Source organism: Stegastes partitus, unplaced genomic scaffold (assembly GCF_000690725.1).
Source record: "Stegastes partitus isolate 25-593 unplaced genomic scaffold, Stegastes_partitus-1.0.2 Scaffold894, whole genome shotgun sequence".
NCBI classification, from domain to species: domain Eukaryota; kingdom Metazoa; phylum Chordata; class Actinopteri; family Pomacentridae; genus Stegastes; species Stegastes partitus.
The window spans coordinates 219,467-240,768 of record NW_007578625.1 but is presented as its reverse complement, the minus strand read 5'-3'; the positions used below and the strand labels follow the sequence as shown (position 1 = coordinate 240,768).

The window sequence follows — 21,302 nt, the reverse complement described above, 5'->3', positions numbered from 1 at the left end:
ACCCCTGCATTAGAGAGAACTCTGAGATGTCATCTGTGCAGCTAAAATAAAAATAATTTGAAAAATTATATATAAAAAGGTAAATTTCTTTGACTTTTTATTGTACAAAAATTGAAAAAAATAATCTGGAATCAATGTCAAATGTTTTTCAACGGGACAAAAGCTTTTACAAATACTGAAAAAAAGTAAATTCTACATATTATAGATATTTTATGACTTAGATTTTTCATTTATTTCCATACTTGTCTCCTCTCTGCTCTCTGCAAAACACTGCCTCAGTTCACCCAAATAAACCCTGAATTTTAATCATGTGACTGATCGAGGAGCAAAGAATTTAAAATCTGGTTCGAGCAAACAATTTGTTTGTTTTTTTTATCTGAATGAACCATCACAAACATAATCTGACATTTGGTTCATTTTCCACATTGAACCACATGTAAAAGGTGGAAATGCACTGATTTTCTCAGGTTTTACGGTTTCTTGCTGATAAATGGCGTCATTTTGGCAATTTTTTAAAATAAAGATGACGTCTTTTAAATGTGCTGGCAGCTGTTTGGGTTCAGAGGATTCATCGATCAACAGGAAATGGATGTGCAGCTCTTTTTAGTATCTGTTAAGATTGAGGCGGATGTGGACTTTTTTTCTCAACACATTTATGGGATGACAACAATAACTGCTGACGAGTTTCTCTGCTCACATGATCTCAGTGTGGATGTAAACAGATTTCTTACCAGAGGACCTGGTTTGCCAACGTGTCCCGGTGTCCCACGTTTACCCTGAGAGAGAAAAACAACAACAAAAATGTCTCAAACCTGAAACATCATTCTGCATTTTTGCTTTAATTGTACGTTTATTCGTACCACAGGACCGGTTGGCCCGATTCTGCCTCGTTCTCCCTGCATGCCGACTGGTCCCTGAAACAAAACAACAGGTTCAGTATTTGTGCGTCGGACTCCTGGTTCTGCAGCGACTGTGAGTTCTACCCACCACGGGTCCGGGGGCGCCCATACCGCCTGGAGTACCAGAAACTCCCTGCAAGACAGAACACACACGACTGAAATGAGCAGTTTTCTATGAACAAAAAGCTGCTGTCAGAACATCTTTAAAGAGCCCAAACAACATCATAATTAGTATTTATTTCACACCTTGTTTCCTGCTGGTCCAGATTCACCTCTTGACCCAACCAGTCCAGCGGTTCCCTGTTAGCGAGATTTAAAACTGATCAGCTTTTGATTTTTCTCACATGAAAACATGAACATTAAGGGTTAAAAACGAGGATGTACTTTGTGGCCTTTCAGTCCTGGATGACCTGGGAGTCCTGGGAATCCTCTGGCACCCTGCAAGCGAACAGACAGCGACCCTTCACCACGTGTTCTGCTCATTTAATCAGTTCATTTAATGTAGCCGTGAACTCGACGGGTTACCGCTGATCCTGGAAATCCGGTTTCTCCTGTTGCACCTGAAGGTCCGGCTTCTCCCTGAGTAGAAAGTATGATTCTTAAATTTCTTACAGATTTAGAATCCCTAAAACCAGACGAGGAGATGTGGTTGTTGGACTCACATCAGGTCCTGCTTTTCCCGACGGTCCGTCTGGTCCTCGATGACCCGGCTCTCCCTGCACACACACATTTAAATTTCACTCTCTCAGGTTTAGAATCAGGTTGAATGCGAGGAGCAGAAATGATCCTACCATGGGCCCCGTGTCTCCGGCCTCTCCAGGGATCCCCTGGCCACCAGGTGGGCCCTGAACAAGAAGGCCAGAGGTCACATTTTCAGCTAGTGCATAAAATCCTCTGTGAAACTTTGCGATTCGAGTCTTGAGGCAGAACTTACAGCTGATCCGGGCGACCCTGGGAGTCCTCGTGGTCCCGCTTCCCCCTGAAATAGCAGACTGTGGTTACAACTGGTCCAAAACGCTTCATATGTGACGTGTACAGTTTGTTTCCAGTGCAGCTCTCACCCGGGTTCCTGTCACCATCCCAGCAAGACCCGACTTCTCACTGAAACCCGACGCCATCTGAGACACCAGGTGTCCCTTTTGGGAAGAGATTTGATCAAGAATACATGTTTAGGGGCCTGAAACTAGACATCAACAGAAGTGACAACAGCCGTCTGCAACATCTCCCAACACTTGCGTTACTTCTCAGATGTTTTATTGGATTCAAGTCAGGACACAAACTGTCCAGGTCGGATTATTTTTAACCTTCTTTAGAACCTCTTGTGTGCTTTGGATGGTTCTCATGCTGGGATATTCTTCTTCTTCAAGCTTCTGCAGACTGGGTGTCATCATGTCAGACAGTGTTTTGGTCCATCCACACACATTCATCTATGAATATTATCTCCACAACACTTAACATCACACTCCCTCCTCTGTGCTTCACTGTCAGGACTCATTAGCATCTTTTCGTGGTCACTTTCTCGCCTCTTTGAGGTCATTTTGCATGTTTTAGGGAGATTTTGTGTCTTTTTGAGGTGTCTTTGTGTCTCATTGTGGTCATTTTAAGTAGTAGATGTGTGTGTTTTTGTGGTTTCTTTCCCTGACATGTTTTGCCATCACACTCCCTCCTCCGTGCTTCACTGTCAGGACTCTGCCTTCACTGGGGCGGTCCTGGTCGGGTTCACACCAAACATGTTCTGTCTGAGCTTCATCTGACAAAAAAAGACTGAGCCGCTGTGCCAAGTCTGAAACAGCTGCCATCTTCTCACAGCTACATTGTGAAAGTCAGTCCGTGGAGTTATTGTAGGAGAACATCTACTGCAGCTCTGATTGGTGCTCCTATGGCTCCTCTATACTTCCTGATTCCTGCTGCTTCCACTGATTGCTCGCTGATCTTCCTGGATCCATTCCCATCTTTGTAAAGTCTCACTATAAGATTTTTATTTATTTATTCTTCTCCATGTGGAGCCACGATGCAGCCCATCGGTCCAACACTCAGAAAGTTCTGCTGCTTGTTTTATAATCATGTTTATGCAGTTTGGATGGTTGTAAACCACTGGTGGACTCAAAGTCTTGTGTCCGACTGCTCTACTCAGAAATAATGCCGTGATCGGGAGGTGAATCACTTGACATTGACGTGCTTTGAAGTCTAGATGACTCACCCCCGGTGCAGCAGGGTATCCAGGCGGTCCTGGTTCTCCTGGGTTTCCTGGAACACCAGGCTCTCCGTCAAACCCTGGAGGTCCCTGGAATCCCTGCAGATTGAACATCGAAATATTATTCATGAGAGAAAACACACTGTTCATCGAGGAAAGACTGATTTAGTGTTAAATGTGTTTTGTAATCCATTTACATACGAGTATTGGTTAAAATGAGATTTTTTTTCTGATTTTTATTTGCAGATTTCCAGTTTTGGATCTTCATGAAATAAAAAAACTGTGTTGCTGTGTTCATTTTAGAGGAAAATACTGCAGCTTTCACTTTTCCACATTCACCTGACAGTTTTGCACACTAGCTATTTCATATTTTAAAATCTTTGCACAGTAAACATACAAAGAGCTTGTAAAATATGAGAATTTCTGAAATTAAACGACCCGTTAGCAACGAAGACAGCTGATAAAAACATGTGATTTTAGATAAAGACTAATTCTAAATAATAAAAAAAAAGCTGTCTTGAAAGGATAACCCGAGTTAGTTTCATGTAAAATCAGATTTCGACTCCTTGTTAATCTGGAAAATTCAGTCTCACATCAAATCTAAAACCAACCGTTAGCTGTCAGGCTAACGTTAGCTGTCAGGCTAACTAACGCTAGCACCACACAGCTTTCCACACATCTCCTGCTCGCTAAACATTTTCATTAGAACCATGCAGATCAATACTGCTGATCAGTTTATATTAAGTCATAATGTATTTGAAACTATTTTAACATTTAATCAACATTACACGTCTTCTCAACTGTTAGATATGTCAGTACTTATAAAAGTTTAATGTTCTAACTGTTTATATTTAACTGATCAGACTTTAACCATCAGATTGTTTTACAGTGAAAATAATCATTATTTTATACAAACTGACTGCAGAGTGAAATCGACAAAAATCTAATATTCATGCACAAGTAATAATAATAGAATTATATGGAGAGACATAATGACTATAATGATAAACAGCCACAACGAGTGCTTTTCCATTTCATACATCGTGTAGACTTTCCTGCTACTTTATTATAAATACTTACATATTTTTACTTAACATTTGTGAGTGTTTAGTGTCGTATTAATACTTCACAGCATCAGATTAAAGTCTAGTTTGATGAAGACAGCTCAGTGTGAAGACATTATACTGTCATTTACGAAGATTGAATAGATTTTTTCTGGCTGTACGAACAGAAGTTTAACCGTTTGGAATAAAGTTTGATGACTGATTTTCTCCCTGATGTGAGTTTAGACGTGTTGGAGGTTAATACAATAAACAGGAAAGACAGCAGAGACACGAATGTAGCATCACATCAAACAGTAATACATTAAACTGATGAAGCACTTTGATATTAACACAGGTTTTCTATGAGTTGACAACAAAATGAAGAAAAGTGCTTGTAGCCTGAAGAGTGAAGCTCAGATTTGTTTTCTTAAATTAAACGTATGAGTCTGTTCGTTAAGTTCTGATTCATACTTACTCTTCTGCCTTTGAAGCCTCTTGGTCCAGTGTTTCCCTGAGCTCCTGGAGGACCCTAAACCACAAAAATAAACACGTTTTCAGACGGTTTTCCAACCATAAACCCAACAAAAGTGAAGTTTTTTAATACAATCCGTACTCCTGTTGATATATTAGATGATTTTCTGACGCCCTCTAGTGTCAAAAACAACTTATTTGAGCCATCTGTGTTTTTATTCTGTTTATCAGTGAAGAGCAAAAACAGGAAAATTACTCACTGCAGGTCCTGGAAGTCCAGGATGCCCCACCACCTGGAAAACACAGAAAATAGTTGTTTTTATTAATATTAAAAGCTTCCTAATAAAGAACAACAACAGCTGAGTTTCTGTGTTTCCTACTGAGATGACTTACATATGGAATATCACCAGGTTCTCCTTTCTGTCCCTGGAATGGAAGCAAATCAGCATTTTGTAGTTTTTAGAGATTAACAATTAGAAAAATATGAATCCAGGTTAAGATGAATGACTCACCTTGAAGCCCATAATTTCTTGAGGGGTGAAAAGGAAAAAAAAAGTCAATTCCAGTCATATTTCAACTTAATTTATACAGTTTGGTCTTTTTTTTAAAGAATATATGCAAAACATCAGTGTTACAACAAACTTAAATTGCACAATAATTGAAATAAATGCATCAATTATCATCCGTTAAGGTCTATAGAAGACATTTCAGAGATGATGTTGAGGCCTGGAGTTGTGGATCCCTGATTCTTCTCACCGATCATCCTGCCGGCGCTGGCGAAGGTGTCGCACACGGGGCAGCACTCGCCCTCAGGCGTCACCACCTTCTCGCAGTTGGACAACGTGTCGCACTGAACCTCGTCGCAGATGGCCACGCCGTTGTCGCAGACGCACACGCGACACGGCTCGGGTTTCCAGATGTCGTTGTGGTGGTAGAGCTCGCCGTCCACCGTGCAGCCGTCGCCTTTCTTCTCATCCAGACCTGCAGCAGAGGAGCAGAAATCACAAACCACAGAAGAAGAGATTTGAGGCTTTAAATCTTCTGGCAAACACACAGTTAATATCTGGAACATTTCTGCAACTATTTGGGAACCACAAGGATCAAAACTACATCAAAATGAACAACGATTCTCCCTTTATTTGGAAAACTGAAATGTAGTTGAATGAACTAATTATTAATTATAATTGTTAATTATTTAATTGATCACTAATGACTATATGTATTGTACACATTGATTCAACAACATATTTATCATTAAAAAAATAAATGTGTGTAAAACTGCAGAACCTACAAGTAATGTTGTTTATCATTTTCAAATGTAATTTTTTACAATCCAGTTTTAAATTTATATATTTACAGTATTAAACTCAAGAGTTTTAACAATTAAATTAAAGGAAAATATGAGAAAAATTATGATAAATCTGCAGTTTTAAGGTTATTCAGCATTACATGTTTGCTACATTGCTTTTGACAATTTCGTGTAATTTTACAGATATTTTCATGTATTTCAATGATATGGAAAAAAATATGGGAAACAAAAAGGAAAAATTATAGAAAAGTACCACTTTTTTTTTTTCAAATTGTGCTGAAATGGACGTTTCAGTTTAAAGAAATCAAGAAGTTTAGTGAATTAATCAAAAATAATAATAATCAGCAGACCTTTTAATTAAAGGATAAAGAGACACAAATTCACACAAAATGCAGTTTTAAAGAGTTCTTGGCGGTGTTAGGATCATTTATTGTTTAAGTTTTGGTTAAATTTAAAACTAGTTTCACTCATATTTTTGTTGAAACCAGCTGTAGTTTTTAATATTTATTGTGTTTTAATTCACATATTTTATTTCATTTGCAAATGTCAATAAATTAACTTTACTTGTCCTCAAATACAAAACTGAAAACAGAAATATTTAGTTCAAAAGAAGAGCGTCCATTGTACTAGTTATATTTTTCTTGAAAAAAAAAAAAAATCAGTTGTCTGATTATGTCATTTCAGTTTACCTTATGAACCCTTTACCTTAATATTGGCAAAAAATGTAAAAATCTTCCTCCTAAGCTTTGAATTCTTCTCTCATCTGTGCAGATTGAAGTTGAACAGCGCTCCAAAATACTCTCATATAGGTATTTGATTATACTAATATCTGTGGTGTCTTTATTATGATTTTATTGATTATTTTTTGTTCTGCTGTTGTCTTTAATTCTGTTGCATCCCAGAGAAATGGGCCCTAACAGCCATATAATTTAATTAATTTCAAATTTTCTAAAGAAGAAATCCATTTGAACACCAGATTTTTCTACTCGTGTTTATTTGTCTCAGACTTTGAACTGGAGCGACTGCAGCAGCTTCTCCTCTGGGATTAATGAAGTATTTCTGGTTCCGATTGTGGTAAAACTGCTGCGTACAGTGAAGGCCAAAAGGTCGGAACAACAAGTCCAGGACTCTGGTCCAGCCCTGGTTGGGTCCTGCTATCTGCTGTGCAGGTTAACTGCTGTTCACCTGTTTCAGGGTCCGTGCTGGGCGTCAGCGTTGAACCTGCAGTCAGGCAAACTGGGCAGCACTCCCCCTCCGGCGTCACCGTCTTCTGGCACCCGCCGAGGTCCTCGCAAACCACGTCCTCGCACACCGGCGTGCCCGAGTCGCACACGCACACCTTGCAGGGCTCCGGGCTCCACATGTCGTTGTTGCCGTAGACTTTTCCATTTTCTGTGCAGGTGTCTTCACCAAACACAAGAAAAATTCAATTAGCAACACAGACGGCTGGACAACAGGACCTGAGATGCAACAGTGGACACGTGGACCTGACAGCGAGGAACCAGACCTGTGCAGGTTTTAGCACGTTCACCTTAAAACACACATACTTCACATCACAGCTACTGTGATTTAGACAACATTCCTGCATTTCCAGGCAGCCGTTAGTCGTCATTCACTTCCTAACAGTATGAAATGGACGTATGTCACAGAAACAATGAATCCAGACCTTTGGCTGCCGGGAAGAGAAGGAAGAACACGACTGAATGCATCCAAAAGTGCTGCAAAAAACTGTCAAGTATGTGTGTTTTCTTGGTATGAAGCTAAAACCTGCAATCATACACTGTAAAAAAATTTAAATTAAATTTAAAAAACAAAACAATTTCAGTAGTTTTGGCACCAAAATAGCTTCTGTGAAAGTTCAATAATTGAAATGTTTTCTTGAGTCTTATTTTAGGTGGATTTTTTTGAGGGGCTTTATAATGTTTAGATTTCCATGTGTGGGGGGAAAAAATGTAATACTATTATAATTAAAACAGTACAGTTACTTGTAATTTTACTGACATCTTTGTATATTTAAAAAAAAATAAATTGTGAAGGAAAAAAAACTATTCTTGTAAAGAAAACATTTTTTAACTTTTTTTTTTTTTACAGTGTACTGGTCCTTTAAACACAAACGTCTCACTCCAACATGCTCGATTCAAATGACCATGCCAGAAATCATTCTTCTGGTGCAACATTGAACGTCTGTTTATGCTGAAAACAACATCAAACACTGGACAAAAGTAGTTAAGAAGAAATCATCGTCATCACAATGCACATGAAGGAGTTCTACCAACATGACAAACGGTGATTTCCCACAGGAATACACGTTATTTGGTAAATAAGCTACTTGCTCAACTTGTTTTCATGTGGCAGTAAAAGCGGTTGTAGCTCCATCGCTGCTGCTGCTACCAGACGCTTTGCTGCTGTCAAACACATGCTGGTTGAGAAGTGAGCTTATCTGGCAAAGAGTAAATGTATTCCTTCTGCAAACTGAAAACACACTCAAAGGGAAACTCTGACGACGACACAGATTCAAAACACAATATTTCACAGCCGTGTCCGACAGCCTGAAGAGGAGGGCTTCAGGAGGACAAATGTGCAGGTTATACGTGGCGGTTTACCAGCTTCGGTATCAGCGCCAGGCCGCAGTTCTGCAGCCGAACACACGGGGCAGCATTCGCCCTCCGGGATCTCTGTGGCAGCGCAGTCACCTACATCCTCACAAACCACGTCCTCACAAAACACCGTCCCCATTTCACAAATACAGACTCGACACGGCTCGGGCCTCCATATGTCATTGTTGGAGTGGACTGTGCCGGCCTCTGTGCAGGAATCTTTATGGGGGAGAACAGCAACGGACGTCAGTATCCAGGAAATGTGGAGTTCATGGGTTCTGCAGAAAACGGCCTCTCAAATAAGCTACGATTACAGCGAATGTGCAAGTGTACATCCCAAAAACTATCTCAGCATGAAGTTTGGTACAAATAGTCATGTTCAGGCCCTCTACAGGAAGTTTGTCACTACTTCCTGAATACAACATTTAAGAGCGTAATATAGCAGAGATATTTTTCACCACTTTTTGTTGAGGTTTAGGTCAAGATTGGTGCCTTGGTTATGGTTACAAAGATAATAGAATTTATGGAAAAAATGGTGTGAAATGGGAAATGCACTGTGTTTTGTTGACCCACTCATCCACCCCGACCTCCTCCTCCCCCTCCACATATGAACTTTGTGGCTGTAAACGTCACCGCTTCACTACAACCACTGGAGGGCGACGTATCTATAAAAACTAACTGTGATAATGTTTATTTTCTTAATGGCAGGATAGCCTTTTCCCTTAGGCTGAGCTTTTCCTCACATCAAAATATAAATGTGTTTATCATTTATGCTAAGCTAATGTTGTTCCCAAAAGCCTCAGCTGTACATTGCATTTGGTGCAAATTAGCACAACATGCTAAATTCAGATGATGAAAAAGACGGCAAACATTATACGGACTAATCGTCAGCAGGGCCTTTTTTTGTGACATAAAAATTGTTTAAATGATCTTTTTTTGAACCTCTTTCAACCCAAAATCTAGTCCTCCCAAGACTCCATTGACAATCTGATATTTTGTAGCACGTTATGCTAACACAACCATATGAAACAATATATCTACTTAGCATTAGATTCCCAACAGTCCATTTTTAGCATGCTATGCTAACAATATACCTACTTAGCAGGACTCCACTTACTAAAACTTTTTTTTAGCGTGATATGGTAGCATGCATATTGTAAACAATAAACCTACTTAGCACTAAATTCACAAAATATCACAGATTGCTTCATAGCTTTTAGCATGCTATGCTAACGAGAACATTGAAAACAACATACCTACTTAGCAAGACTCCACTAACTAAAAGTTTTTTTTAGCGTGATATGCTAACATGAATATTGTAAACAATAAACCTACTTAGCATTAGATTCACAAAATATCACAGATTGCTTCATAGCTTTTAGCATGCTATGCTAATGAGAATATTGAAAACAACATACCTACTTAGCAAGACTCCACTAACTAAAATTTCTTTTTTAGCGTGATATGCTAGCATGAATATTGTAAACAATAAACCTACTTTGCATTAAATTGACAAAATATCACAGATTGCTTCATAGCTTTTAGCATGCTATGCTAACGAGAACAGTGAAAACAACATACCTACTTAGCAAGACTCCCCGAACTAAAATTTCTTTTTTAGCGTGATATGCTAACATGAATATTGTAAACAATAAGCCTACTTAGCATTAAATTCACAAAATATCACAGATTGCTTCATAGCTTTTAGCATGCTATGCTAGCATTAGATTCCCAAGTCCCCACTGACTACCTAATATTTATAAGTATATTATGCTAACATGAATACATCAAACAATAAATCTACTTAGCATTACATTCCCAAGACCTCCCAAGAGTTTCATGATTAACTCTTCGTCTCGTTTTACAAAACCTGAAGCTAACTTGAAGCATTACCTGCTAGCATTAAGTAAATTCAACTGAAGCAAATCACCTTTGTTACGATGATGCCACAACTTAATAAAAGATGCAATTAGTGGAAAAAAATGGAAATTCAAAAGTGAGACGAGGATATTTTGGAGGTTGGAAACTGTTTTTTGTCATTTTGCACTTTATGAGCTATGCTAGTGGTTGTATTAAAGCAACATTAGCTCAACATAAACAGACCCAGAGTGGTATTTATGGAACAGACAGCCCAGTGTTCAGAACATTTATTACCGGTGTTATTGTCCACGTTAGGGCTGAGTGGTGCTGAGCACTGGGGGCAACACTCGCCCTCTGGGGCCTCGCTTGTCTCGCAGCCCCTCGGCTCTTCACAGACCACCTCCTCACAAAACACCGTCCCCGACTCACAAATACAGACCCGACAAGGCTCGGGGCTCCAGATCTGATTGTTGGAGTAGGTGGTGCCGTTTTCTGTGCAGCCATCTTTCATGAGACACAACAGCAACCACATGAGTGACGTGGGCGATTCCCTTCCAGAGTGCATCACTGTGGGGGTTTCACTCATGTGTGCACAGCGTAAATCTGTTCTTGGATAAAACCACAAGTACTGGTTGCTGCTACGCTTGATAACCATGAGACTAAACGCTGATTTTCGTGGATACATGGCTCAGAAATCTGTAAAAACCTTAAACCTCAAACATTAAAAGTGACACTGATGTTTTCCTGGGAAGTCAGAAGTTAACCTGCACTTCCTGTTTTTATCCACATGAAGTCTGAGAGCAGAAATAAAGTCTCAGTTTCAGGTTGAAAGCTGAGAATTAGACTAAAATACACGTTTAAACTTCACCTGATCAGAAGAAGTCGGTCCAAACCAGTCACACCTGCAGTAAGATGGTGAGACCAGACTCCACCTGTTCTGGTCCTCAGGGGACTAATCAGCCAGCATAAGGACAAACACCTGCAGACTGACTGAACTAGATTCTATGTTAGAACCTTCTAAGCCAGGGGTGTCCAATCCTGATCCTGGAGGGCCACAATCCTGCATGTTTTAGATGTTTCCCTTCTTCCATCACACTGATTCACATGATCAGCTCATCATCAAGCTCTGCAGAAGCCTGATAATGATCCTGATCAGTTAAATCAGGTGTGTTGGAAGAAGGAAACATCTAAAACATGCAGGACTGTGGCACTCCAGGACCAGGATTGGAGACCTCTGGTCTAAATCGTTGTCCTGTTTCTGACAAGTTGCTCCATATATACATGTTTTTATATATATTCAGTCAAAGACAAACACACGTTTATTCTGACTTTATTCTATATGTAACTGTCCTATAATCTTATGAATGAATTATTTTATTCTTTTCCTGTAGTGAATTTATTCTGTTTTTGACTTGTGTCCTTTATAGTTCAAACTCTCTTTTATTATTTTATAATTCTCTCTATTTACTCATATTTACTTCTGTAATATTGCATTAAATACTTTTATTTTAACTCCATTGTGTCTATTATAACACAATGATAATATTTTACTGTATTATATTTATACATGCTTTAATATATTTTATTTACTTTAGTGTTGCTTCGATTAATTTTTAATTTAGTTTAATTTTTAAAACTAATATTACAGTTTCATTTTTTTTACTTTACAGTTTTATTTATTTGTTTTATTTTATTTTTTACTGCTTGTATTTTATTTTATTCTTTTATGTTTTTGCTTGCCACTATTAAATACATGTTTGTTCTATTCAACTGATATATTATTATTTTATTCTATGTATTTTATATATTTAATTCCATCTATTTTATTATTTTCTTTTTCTTTTTCATTTTCATTTTGTGTAATAAAAACCTCACTTTATTATTATTTTTTTAAACTGAAGTCTTTAACTGCTTCTATATATTTTTTTCCCCAGTATTTACTCTGGTCAAATAATTATCCTTTACTGCTGTGTTCATATTATTGTATTTATTATAAATATTTGATTTTATTTAGATTTTATGAGTCAAGCAACATTTTTGTTTGATTGCAATTTATTCTGTGAATTATATCATTTATATAGATTTTTTTGACTTCTTTTTTATTTTGTACTTTCAGTTAATATTTTGATTGTTCTCTAAACATTTTTAGATTTTTTTTATGTCATTAATATGGTTTGATTATTTTTATTTTATTTGCATTTTATGTTGTTTTTTTTTTTTTGTTATATCTATTTTTTAATACACCTGTTTCATCCTCTTTCTGTCTAAAGCATGATGGGAAACCAACAGGGGTGAAAAAAAAACTCTAATCATTTATTATGTCACATTTTAGCTGCATACAGAAATAATTCCTTTAAATATGATCATTTAAATGAACACAGTCTGAATTGTTGGGGCTGAACGTTATGACAGCCTATGATAAAAAAAAAAAAAAAACTTTTTGGAGACAATAATTCTGTATATTACATCAAAATTAATTCCTTTTGAGGTCTTTTATTGCTTGGACATGAAACCTCTGATCCAAGATGTGCCCTCAGCAGTAAGATGCACATGTTCTGGGAGCTGAAACCCCGACAGTGACGACCTGGAAGGGAGCTGAAGGTTCTGTAATTCCCTCAGAGTGAAGCAGCAGTTCGGTCCGTTTACCTGCGTCGGTTCGATTCCTGGGTGCCGCCGTGGAGCAAACGGGGCAACACTCGCCCTCCGGAGTCGCGGCCTCCAAACAGCCACCGAGCTCCTCACAAACCTCGTCCTCACAAACTACAGAGCCAGAGTCACACAAACACACTCGACACGCCGCCGGCCTCCACATCTCATTGTTGGAGTAGACCGTCCCGTTTTCTGCACAGCTGCCTGAGTCAAGCAGAGCAGCGGTGAACATCTGGACACCGACACTTACACCCCTGATGTCATGAAGCAGCGTGTGAGCACAGGAGAAGATGATCATGAAGCTGCAACACTCATGTCAAGAGCAGGACTGGAGGTTCCATGTTTGTCCAGCAGGTTGCACCAGCTGCCTTCAGGTGTGAAGAGGTTCCCCAGAAGGACGGAACCAACCCAGTGCTCTCTGTGGTTCACATAAACCTGCAGTTTCACTGTTCTAAACACGTTCTGAGAAGGTTCTTGTAGTGTTTTCAGTGTTTTTTTAAATTCCCAGATGTTTCTCTTTAAACGTTTCCTGAGTGTTGTGTTGAGAACGTCCATAACATTGTGTCACTGCGTCCCCCAAACCACCCAGAATGTTCTACTTATGTTAGTATGTCACACTAAAGGAACGTTTCATTAAACCATATAATATATATATGTTGTCATGTGACATCATCTGACAACGTTCTCTGAATGTTCCAGTTAAAACATTAGGTCTGACTTTTAACATTAAGGGAACATTATTAGAAATGATAAACATCCTTTAAACATTCTTTGAACATTAGATTTTTTTTCTTTTAATTATTAAGGGAACTTGTAGGTTGCTCTTAACGTTACAGTAACATTTTTTAGAAATGATAAATATCCATAATCTGTCATTTTTACTGAATTTTACAGATAATATCTCATAAAATCATAAGAAAAAAACATGAATTTACTTTTTTATGTTTTTTTTAAAAAAGGCCAAAAGTGTCAATTATGTCCACATCACTAATCTGTATTTTTGCTTTTTTTTTAATTTAATACATTTTTTTTTACAATGTTTGATCGTAAAACTACAACATAGCTTCTTTTAAAACTATTTCAAATTAGTAAAAATATTACTTTAAAAATATTTTTTGTTATTTAAAAAGAACATTATAGATCTGAAGGACTGAAGAACGGTAAATAACTTCTTTATAGTTTTTTTTTCTTTAAATTGATTTGGTTAAATTACAGATTTTTAGTCAAATCACAGACAAAAAAAATTCTTAAACATGTCGACTGTGAAACACAAAAATAGGTGAAAACTAAATAATAATAGTTATTATCATTGTGTATTTTTACATGTGGTTATTTGTTCCTATTTGAATGATAAAATATATTTATTTCTCAGATATTTGCTGCTGTTGTCACAGTTTTTATAACTTTTAAACGCTGCCCTCCTCCTGCCGGTCCTGCTCTGAAGTTCAGCTCTCAGCTACTTTCCTGCAGTATTTCCACTTCAGGCTACTTCCTCCTTCCACTCCACCATCAGACGCTTTCTAAAGATGCACATTCGATCATATAACAAGCTTTTGAAACATAGTTAAAGATTAAACCTTTTTGCAAAAAGCAGCGTGCAATCATTCCACATTCCTCGTGTCTAGAAGTTGTTTTCAGCTCCAGCAAACAGTGAAAACTTCTAATTCCAATAAACATCTAATCCAGCATCTGAGCAGGAAACTGTGATTAGAGGAAAACTGGAAACAGAACTAAGTTTGTTAACAATAGATCTGCAGGAGGGACCAAACCTGTGGTTTTACTTTAATCCTTTAACTCATAAAATTCAGCAAAACCCCCAAAATATTTAATTTACTGTCATATACGACAAAGAAAAGCAGGAAATTGTCACATTTGTGAAGCTGGAACTTGAAAACTGGGGGAAAAAATCGTTATTTGTTCAGTTAAACTGTTCTAAAACAAAAGTAATTAAGCAATATTAGCAAAACGTACTTAAAGCATCAAAAGCTTAAATATATTATAATATAATACAGTACAAAGCAGCATTAGACATGAAGTACAGCCAACTCAGGTCTATATTTAGGGGTAGTATGCGAGTAAATGTACTTAGTTACATTCCACTGCTGATTACTGGCATGAAAAGAGAGACGTGGAATTTTTAAAAAATCATAAATTACGCTGAAACGTAATAAACTCCAGTGTGTAATAGAAGCCTCATAATCATGTAGGAGCCAGCCAGTCAGTTTAAAGGGGAATTCCACACATTCTACACATTGGAATTAGGAGCTATAAAGTTAAACTGTGGAATTAAAAAAAATAGGGCATTTATCAAGGTGCATTATGGGAACTGTAGTTTGCACTAGTTTTCAAGCTTGATGCTAAAAATGAGCATCTTTCCCTCTGCTGCTGCTTCAGTTTTTACCATTTTTTAAATCCTCAAATCACAAAATGTAACATTTCTTTTTTATTTTAGGGGCTTCATCACAGTTGAAGCTAATTTGCTTTAAAATACGCACCAAACACAAGCAATAACACAAAATATGACCATAAAGCTCCACTTCTTGGCTCCATCAGAGGCTCACATTCCTCCCCTGCACCCACAAAACTACATTTGCATATTTGTGGAGGTTCAGTGGCTGCAAGTGCTAAACATATAGGAGATGATATGTGGTTTAAAAAGAGGTGCATTAAGTGTAATAAGCCCTCTCCTCCCTGACAGACACTTTCAGGTAAATTGCAGATAAAACCTTCAGCGACTAGACTGCGGTCGAAGTCGACAGCTCCTGGCTGCGTCTATAAACGCTGCATGCAGGTATGCAATCATCTCTGCAACGGCGTCGTCTTTAAAACAAGACGAGGCCTATAGCGCTCAAAATCCATCAACATGTCACTAAATCAGGAGAGAAAATGAGCCTACAGTGAAAAAAAATGTAGATCTGACTGATTGTGCTGCAGGATTTTGGGAGGAAAGTATTTTTTTTCAAGAGTAAAACTACTAAATACGAGCTACAGTGATATTTTTCAACCATAAAGAGAGAAAATAGTTGGAAAATGTTTAAATTTGTGACCCCAGAAACTTCCCTTGCAGTGTAAGAGGACAGTGTTTGGCAGCTGGCTTTACACCCTCCACAGATTCATCCCAAAATTACCAGGAAACAGCGCACGACTCAAAAGAAGGATTAAAAAAACCCAAATACGGCCACCTGCTCCGGGCTTTGTGAGCGTTTTAATGCAGGCAGTTTAGTGACGTCCCAAAGCACTAATTATGTGGTGGAGCCTCTCCCCGCCAGAGAGGACGGCTTTCAAAAGCAGCAGTTATTTCAGGGGAAACCACAGCGGCTGTATTATACGTTGGGCTCGGCTAGAACTTGCGGTCGGGGCTTTATTTGGGAAGAGCAGTGATGGTGCCACACCCGGAGAAACCTCCTGCCATGAAACCTGCCGAGGAGCAGCTCAGAAAGTAAAACTCAGAGCTCACATCAGCTGATTCGTGCCCTCCTGGAAGTGGAATTTGATTTTCGAAGCTGAAGCTTTGCAGGAATTTCAGTAAAGTCGAACCCTGCAGACGTCTATATTTTTAGATTTGTATGTGATTATACAGAATGAGCACATTTATTATCGCCAGCTGTGGGTTTTCCGCCCATTTCGCCTGAACATGGGTTTATTTTTTGAACATTCCCACGTAAACTGAGCCTGGATAATGTGCAGGTTGAATCCTGTCAGAATGATTCAAGGGGATTAAAAGAAGAAAATGTTCATCAACTCCTTTATTCACTCATGTTTGTTCCAACAAATAAAGCACAATGTGGTTATTTTTCTTAGTTTTTTTGACAAGAAAGCCTAAAATTCCAGCAAAGTTTTGGCTTTTCCTTGTGAATTACTTGATATTTTAATTAAAATCTGCATGCATTGTGGACATTTCTTAAGTAATAACCAATTAAATCCATTGTTGAGTATAAAAACATCATATTTGTCACAAGATTTTTGCTTTTTCTTGCAAATGACTACATATTTCCTCCCCTTAAGGCTCTAAAATCCTTCAAATGAAACAATCAAATAGGAAAAAAAGATCACTGGCAACGTTTAGTTGGACCAAAAAGACGCCACTAAACCTGTAACTTTCATTTAAAATAGACGTGCATAGCTGTAATTTCTGCAACAATAGAGCAATAAATGCATTGCAGTGCATTAAACATCATATTTGTGTTTTTCCTTGTGAGTATCTTGACATTTTGGCTCTAAAGTACTTCAAATGAAAAAAATCAAAGCGGACAAGTCAGTCGCAAAATGGCAGCATTGCAGTAATTTCAGCAATAATAGCTTATTAAATATATTTCTGAGTATAAAAACATCATGTTTGTCACCAGAGTTGTGCTTTTCCTCATCAATTATGGGATATTTGCTCCCATAAATACGAATCAAAGAGGAAAAAGTCACCTGCAACGTTACAAGAGACCAAAAAGATGGCACCAAAGCCATGACTTCCACTGGACAATTGTGGTAACTTCTGAAATAATAGAGCGTGAAGTCCATTGCTGAGTATAAACGCATCATATTTTTGAAAAAATGTGTGGAGAGACACAAATAAACGTGAGCCAGCTCATGTCGGTAGCCTCGGCTTCCTCTCTATTCATTTTGCAAACAAACGCACACATTCACACACGACATGCCAACAGGCCGACAGCCAGGATCATAAATCACAGCGTTCCTTCATAACAACAACTCGCATTCCATCACAAGTGTCTGAAGTCAGCTTAAAATTACACTTAAGCTGTACTGATTTAATGAAACCATATCATTTCCTTCCCAAACTAGAGGCTGAAAACTGTTTCTGTTGTACAGCTACACTTATTTTCAGATTTCGCTGTAATCTTTGCCTTTTTTTCTGGTGAATTTCTGGATCATTTCTTTGAGAAATTCCAAACAAACTAAACTGACTGGGGGGTCATAAGTACAGAGAGCTGCCGTTTACTGAACCAACGTTTTTATATTCAAAGAGTTTGGAATCACACATATTCTAAATAAATATCTTGACACCACTCTGAAGCTAAATATGGGGTTACTACCAGCAGACAGCTAGCCTAGCTTAGCTTAGCACACAGAAAGCTGAAAACTATGAGAAGTGACGACGACTGGACAATACTTTAAGAAGTTTTGTTAGCTTGTTAGCTGTCTTACCAAGAGTTTGATGGGCAGTTTGATAGCAGTCTTTTGTCTTTATGCTAAATATAAAGCTACATCCAGCAGCTGGTTCATTTAGCTTAGCACGCAAACTAAAAACAGCGGGAACTTATCACTCACTGTGAGCTAAGCAAACAACCAAATAAAAGTCAAGGAAGTTATGCTAGCTTTAGCTTTCTTGATGAGAGTTAGATGGGAGGATTGGTAGCACTCTTTTGCCTTCATGTTGCATATTGAGCTAGCGATGGCCGCTGATTAGCTTAGCATCGTAGCAAGTATTGACTCACTGTGAGCGAAGCAAGCTACCTGACGAGACTCAAGAAAGTTAGCTTGTTAGCCTTCTTTTTGAGGGTTATATGAAAACATTATAGTTGCTGCAAATGAAGCTAAAGCTAGTAGTCTGTTAGCTTAGCACACAGACTGTAAAGGATATTATGACTCACTGTAAACTTAGTAGATGACAAAACTCCAGGAAGTGACGTTAGCGTGTTAGCTTTCATGTTGAGCATTAAACAAAAAGATTTGACGCAGTCGTTTTGTTGTATGCTGCATATAAACATATGAACTTAGCCGGCTAGCATACTAGACTTGAAGAAGTTACGTAAACCCCTTAGCTTAGCTGTTAAAGAACAATGTTTTTACATTCAAAGAGTTTGGAATTATGCATATTCTCTAACTTTAGAGTTCAAAGAAAATCTTGACACCACTTTGACGCTAGATATGAGATTACTAACAGCAGACCGTTAGCTTAGCTTAGCACACAGAAAACTGAAAAGAATGCAAAGTGGTGACTTACTGTGAGCTAAGCAGGTTTCTTGGTTAGACTCAAGGATGTACCGTTAGCTTGTTAGCCCTCTTTTCAAAAGTTAAATGAGAACATTATAGTCGCTACATATAAAGCTACGGCTAGCAGCCTGTTAGCTTAGCATACAGGCTGGAGGAAGTGACGACATACTGTGAACTAAGCAGATGACAAATCTCCAGGAAGTGAAGTTAGCTTTTTAGCTTTCTTGTTGAGAGTTAGATATAAAGATTAATAGCACTCTTTTGTCTGTATGCTACATTTAATGCCAGCAGTTGTTTAGCTTTTCAGCTTGGTAGCGTTTAAAGCGAATGAATCTAAAAAATATCTGCAACACAAAGACTCACTAACCAACACTGAACAGAAATATATATATATTTTAAATATATGTAAGAAATAAATCCTCTTAGCAGCCTTCAGAAAACTTTTAAGGTCCTAAACCATGTAAACCTTTAATCTGAATGCAGCTCAAAGCATAAAAATAAAGGTTTTGTCTTCTTGTCTTGCTTGTATTACTATCATTTTGTATTCTGACTGATTATTCACATATTTATTGTTAAAATTAAACCAGTTCAACAGTTCTCAGCTTCCATGACACACCTGTCAGGCCACAGCTGGATTCAATTCATTTAAATGTGCTTTATTGCACTTAAATAAGACAGATTCAGGCCCAGAAACAGCTGGCAAACATGTCTGGGAGTTTTTCTTTGCAGCATGAATGCTTTGGTGGAGGTGAAGCTGGATAAAAGCGAGAGAAGCATATTTCATATCCAGCATCGTCTCACTCTGGGTGTGTCTTGTCTGCCTCTGGCCCGAGGTCTGACCAAAATTAGTGGCCTGCTTTTGTCCATCCCATCCACAAGGCCACATCATTATAGCCGTGGCACTCTGAACCCCTTCATCAGCCTCGACCTCGCACTGAAATAGCCCGGCCGGCCCTGTGCACTCGTTAGTGTGTGCTGCGACCTGCAGGGGGGAAAGTATTTTTGACCGAGGATCACATCCACTGGGACATTTTATTTTAGAAAAAGGAACAGGAACAGCTACATCTGCCCCGTCTGTGAGAGATTTTGTGCCACTTCAGCCTCAGACATCTGAGTCAAAGCTTGTTGTCGCCTTTAAGAATTAATTCCTGAAAAGTTTCACCCAGATGTTTTGCAAGAACACACACCTTAATCATCACTCAGTGGGTTTTACCAGAACAGGAAAATGGTGTTTCATTAAGGCTTAATAAGCCTTTCTGGTTTAGTGGGTGTGATTTTAACCTTCCATTCCTAAACCACAAGGCCAGTGTGGTCTGAGACAGAAGAGCCCAGATTAACTTTATAGGATCCTAAATGTTGAAAAAGAACAAACCCGGGATGTAATGGAGAAAACAGCAGAACTGTGTTAAAATAAAAGGAACATGTCAGTTTTCTTAAAACACAGATGGAGGTGTTCACACAGGCTTTAATTACGCAACATAAAACATAAAATAAACATGGGAAGAAATGGTAAATTCAGCATTTAACAGATTTAAAACGTATGTATTAGCAAGGACAGATGTTTCTTTCAGAGGAATCATCCATTATGACCAAAACATATCAGATAACAGACAGAAAGCCAATCAGGACACAGAAGTCATATCTGGGCGGCTGTCACTCACCGTTCTTGGCATCTTCTTGGCAGGTCACAGCGATCACCTGAGCCAAGGTGAGGACCAGGCAGACGGTAATCCTAGAGCGCAACGAGGGGCCCATGTCTGGATGCCAGACATGCAGCGTCCTCACACAAAACCGAAAACTGACGAGGAAGTCAGAGAGAGGCCGACCCCCGAGCTACAGCATCCAGACTGAAAAATCCCAATATCCCTGAGTGCAACAGGCTCCTGGATGAGCGATTACTGCAAACTGAAACAAGCTCCCCGTTCAGCCCCCAGCGCCTCCCTCTGACTCTCCCTCCTTCTCGTCTGCTCTCTCATCATTTTCTTCTTGTTTTATTTCAAGGCCAGCCTCCTCCTCGGGCTCCTGCAGTCGCCTTGAAACATGCAGCTAATTAAAGGCTGCATGAAATTTGTCCTGATGAAAGAAGATGGGCTGGATCATGCTGCTGACTTTTGAAAGCTGCATTTGAGGATTTTTTTTTTTTCAGGGATTTTGTTCCTTTTGCACGTGCAGGACACGTTGTTGGAGTGTCTCAGTTTGCTGCATGACCTTTCACCTTCACTTCTTTAGCTTCTAGAATAATATCAGCATGAGAGAAACCCCTTATTTTTGTTTGTGCTTCTCTTTTGATAAGAAAAAGGTTTGGTTACTGAAATCAATGTGGTTTCTTGTCCC

The 21,302-nt window shown here is 38.5% G+C and overlaps 2 protein-coding genes across 2 annotated transcripts in view; both read right to left on the bottom strand.

Moving 5' to 3' along the window:
- col5a2b (collagen, type V, alpha 2b) overlaps positions 1-902 on the bottom strand; it is a 14,773-nt gene extending 13,871 nt beyond the window's left edge. Inside the window, exons 1-2 of the mRNA XM_008293560.1 lie at positions 861-902; positions 732-776 (exon numbers count right to left, since the gene is read on the bottom strand). Of these exons, the coding sequence (XP_008291782.1) occupies positions 732-776; positions 861-902 (87 nt within the window). The remainder of the gene's footprint in view (positions 1-731; positions 777-860) is intronic.
- Positions 903-933: 31 nt separating this feature from the next.
- LOC103365975 (collagen alpha-1(II) chain-like) lies at positions 934-20,723 on the bottom strand. The gene is made up of 18 exons (XM_008293559.1): positions 20,630-20,723; positions 13,020-13,133; positions 10,668-10,877; positions 8,520-8,732; positions 7,102-7,320; positions 5,364-5,588; positions 5,120-5,136; positions 5,001-5,033; positions 4,868-4,900; positions 4,612-4,665; positions 3,100-3,192; positions 1,961-2,035; positions 1,691-1,744; positions 1,562-1,615; positions 1,425-1,478; positions 1,284-1,337; positions 1,146-1,199; positions 934-1,032 (listed from the first exon to the last, which is right to left on the bottom strand). Exons 1-18 carry the CDS (start codon positions 20,721-20,723, stop codon positions 934-936), a joined length of 1,749 nt encoding a protein of 582 aa, XP_008291781.1.
- Positions 20,724-21,302: the final 579 nt, after the last annotated feature.

Coding starts and splice junctions, on each gene's coding strand:
- LOC103365975 (XM_008293559.1), bottom strand. CDS start 20,723: ATGGGCCCCTCGTTGCGCTCTAGGATTACCGTCTGCCTGGTCCTCACC. Junction 2,036..3,099: donor GATACCCTGCTGCACCGGGG/GTGAGTCATCTA, acceptor TCTTCCCAAAAG/GGACACCTGGTGTCTCAGAT. Junction 1,479..1,561: donor CGGGAAAAGCAGGACCTGAT/GTGAGTCCAACA, acceptor CTTTCTACTCAG/GGAGAAGCCGGACCTTCAGG.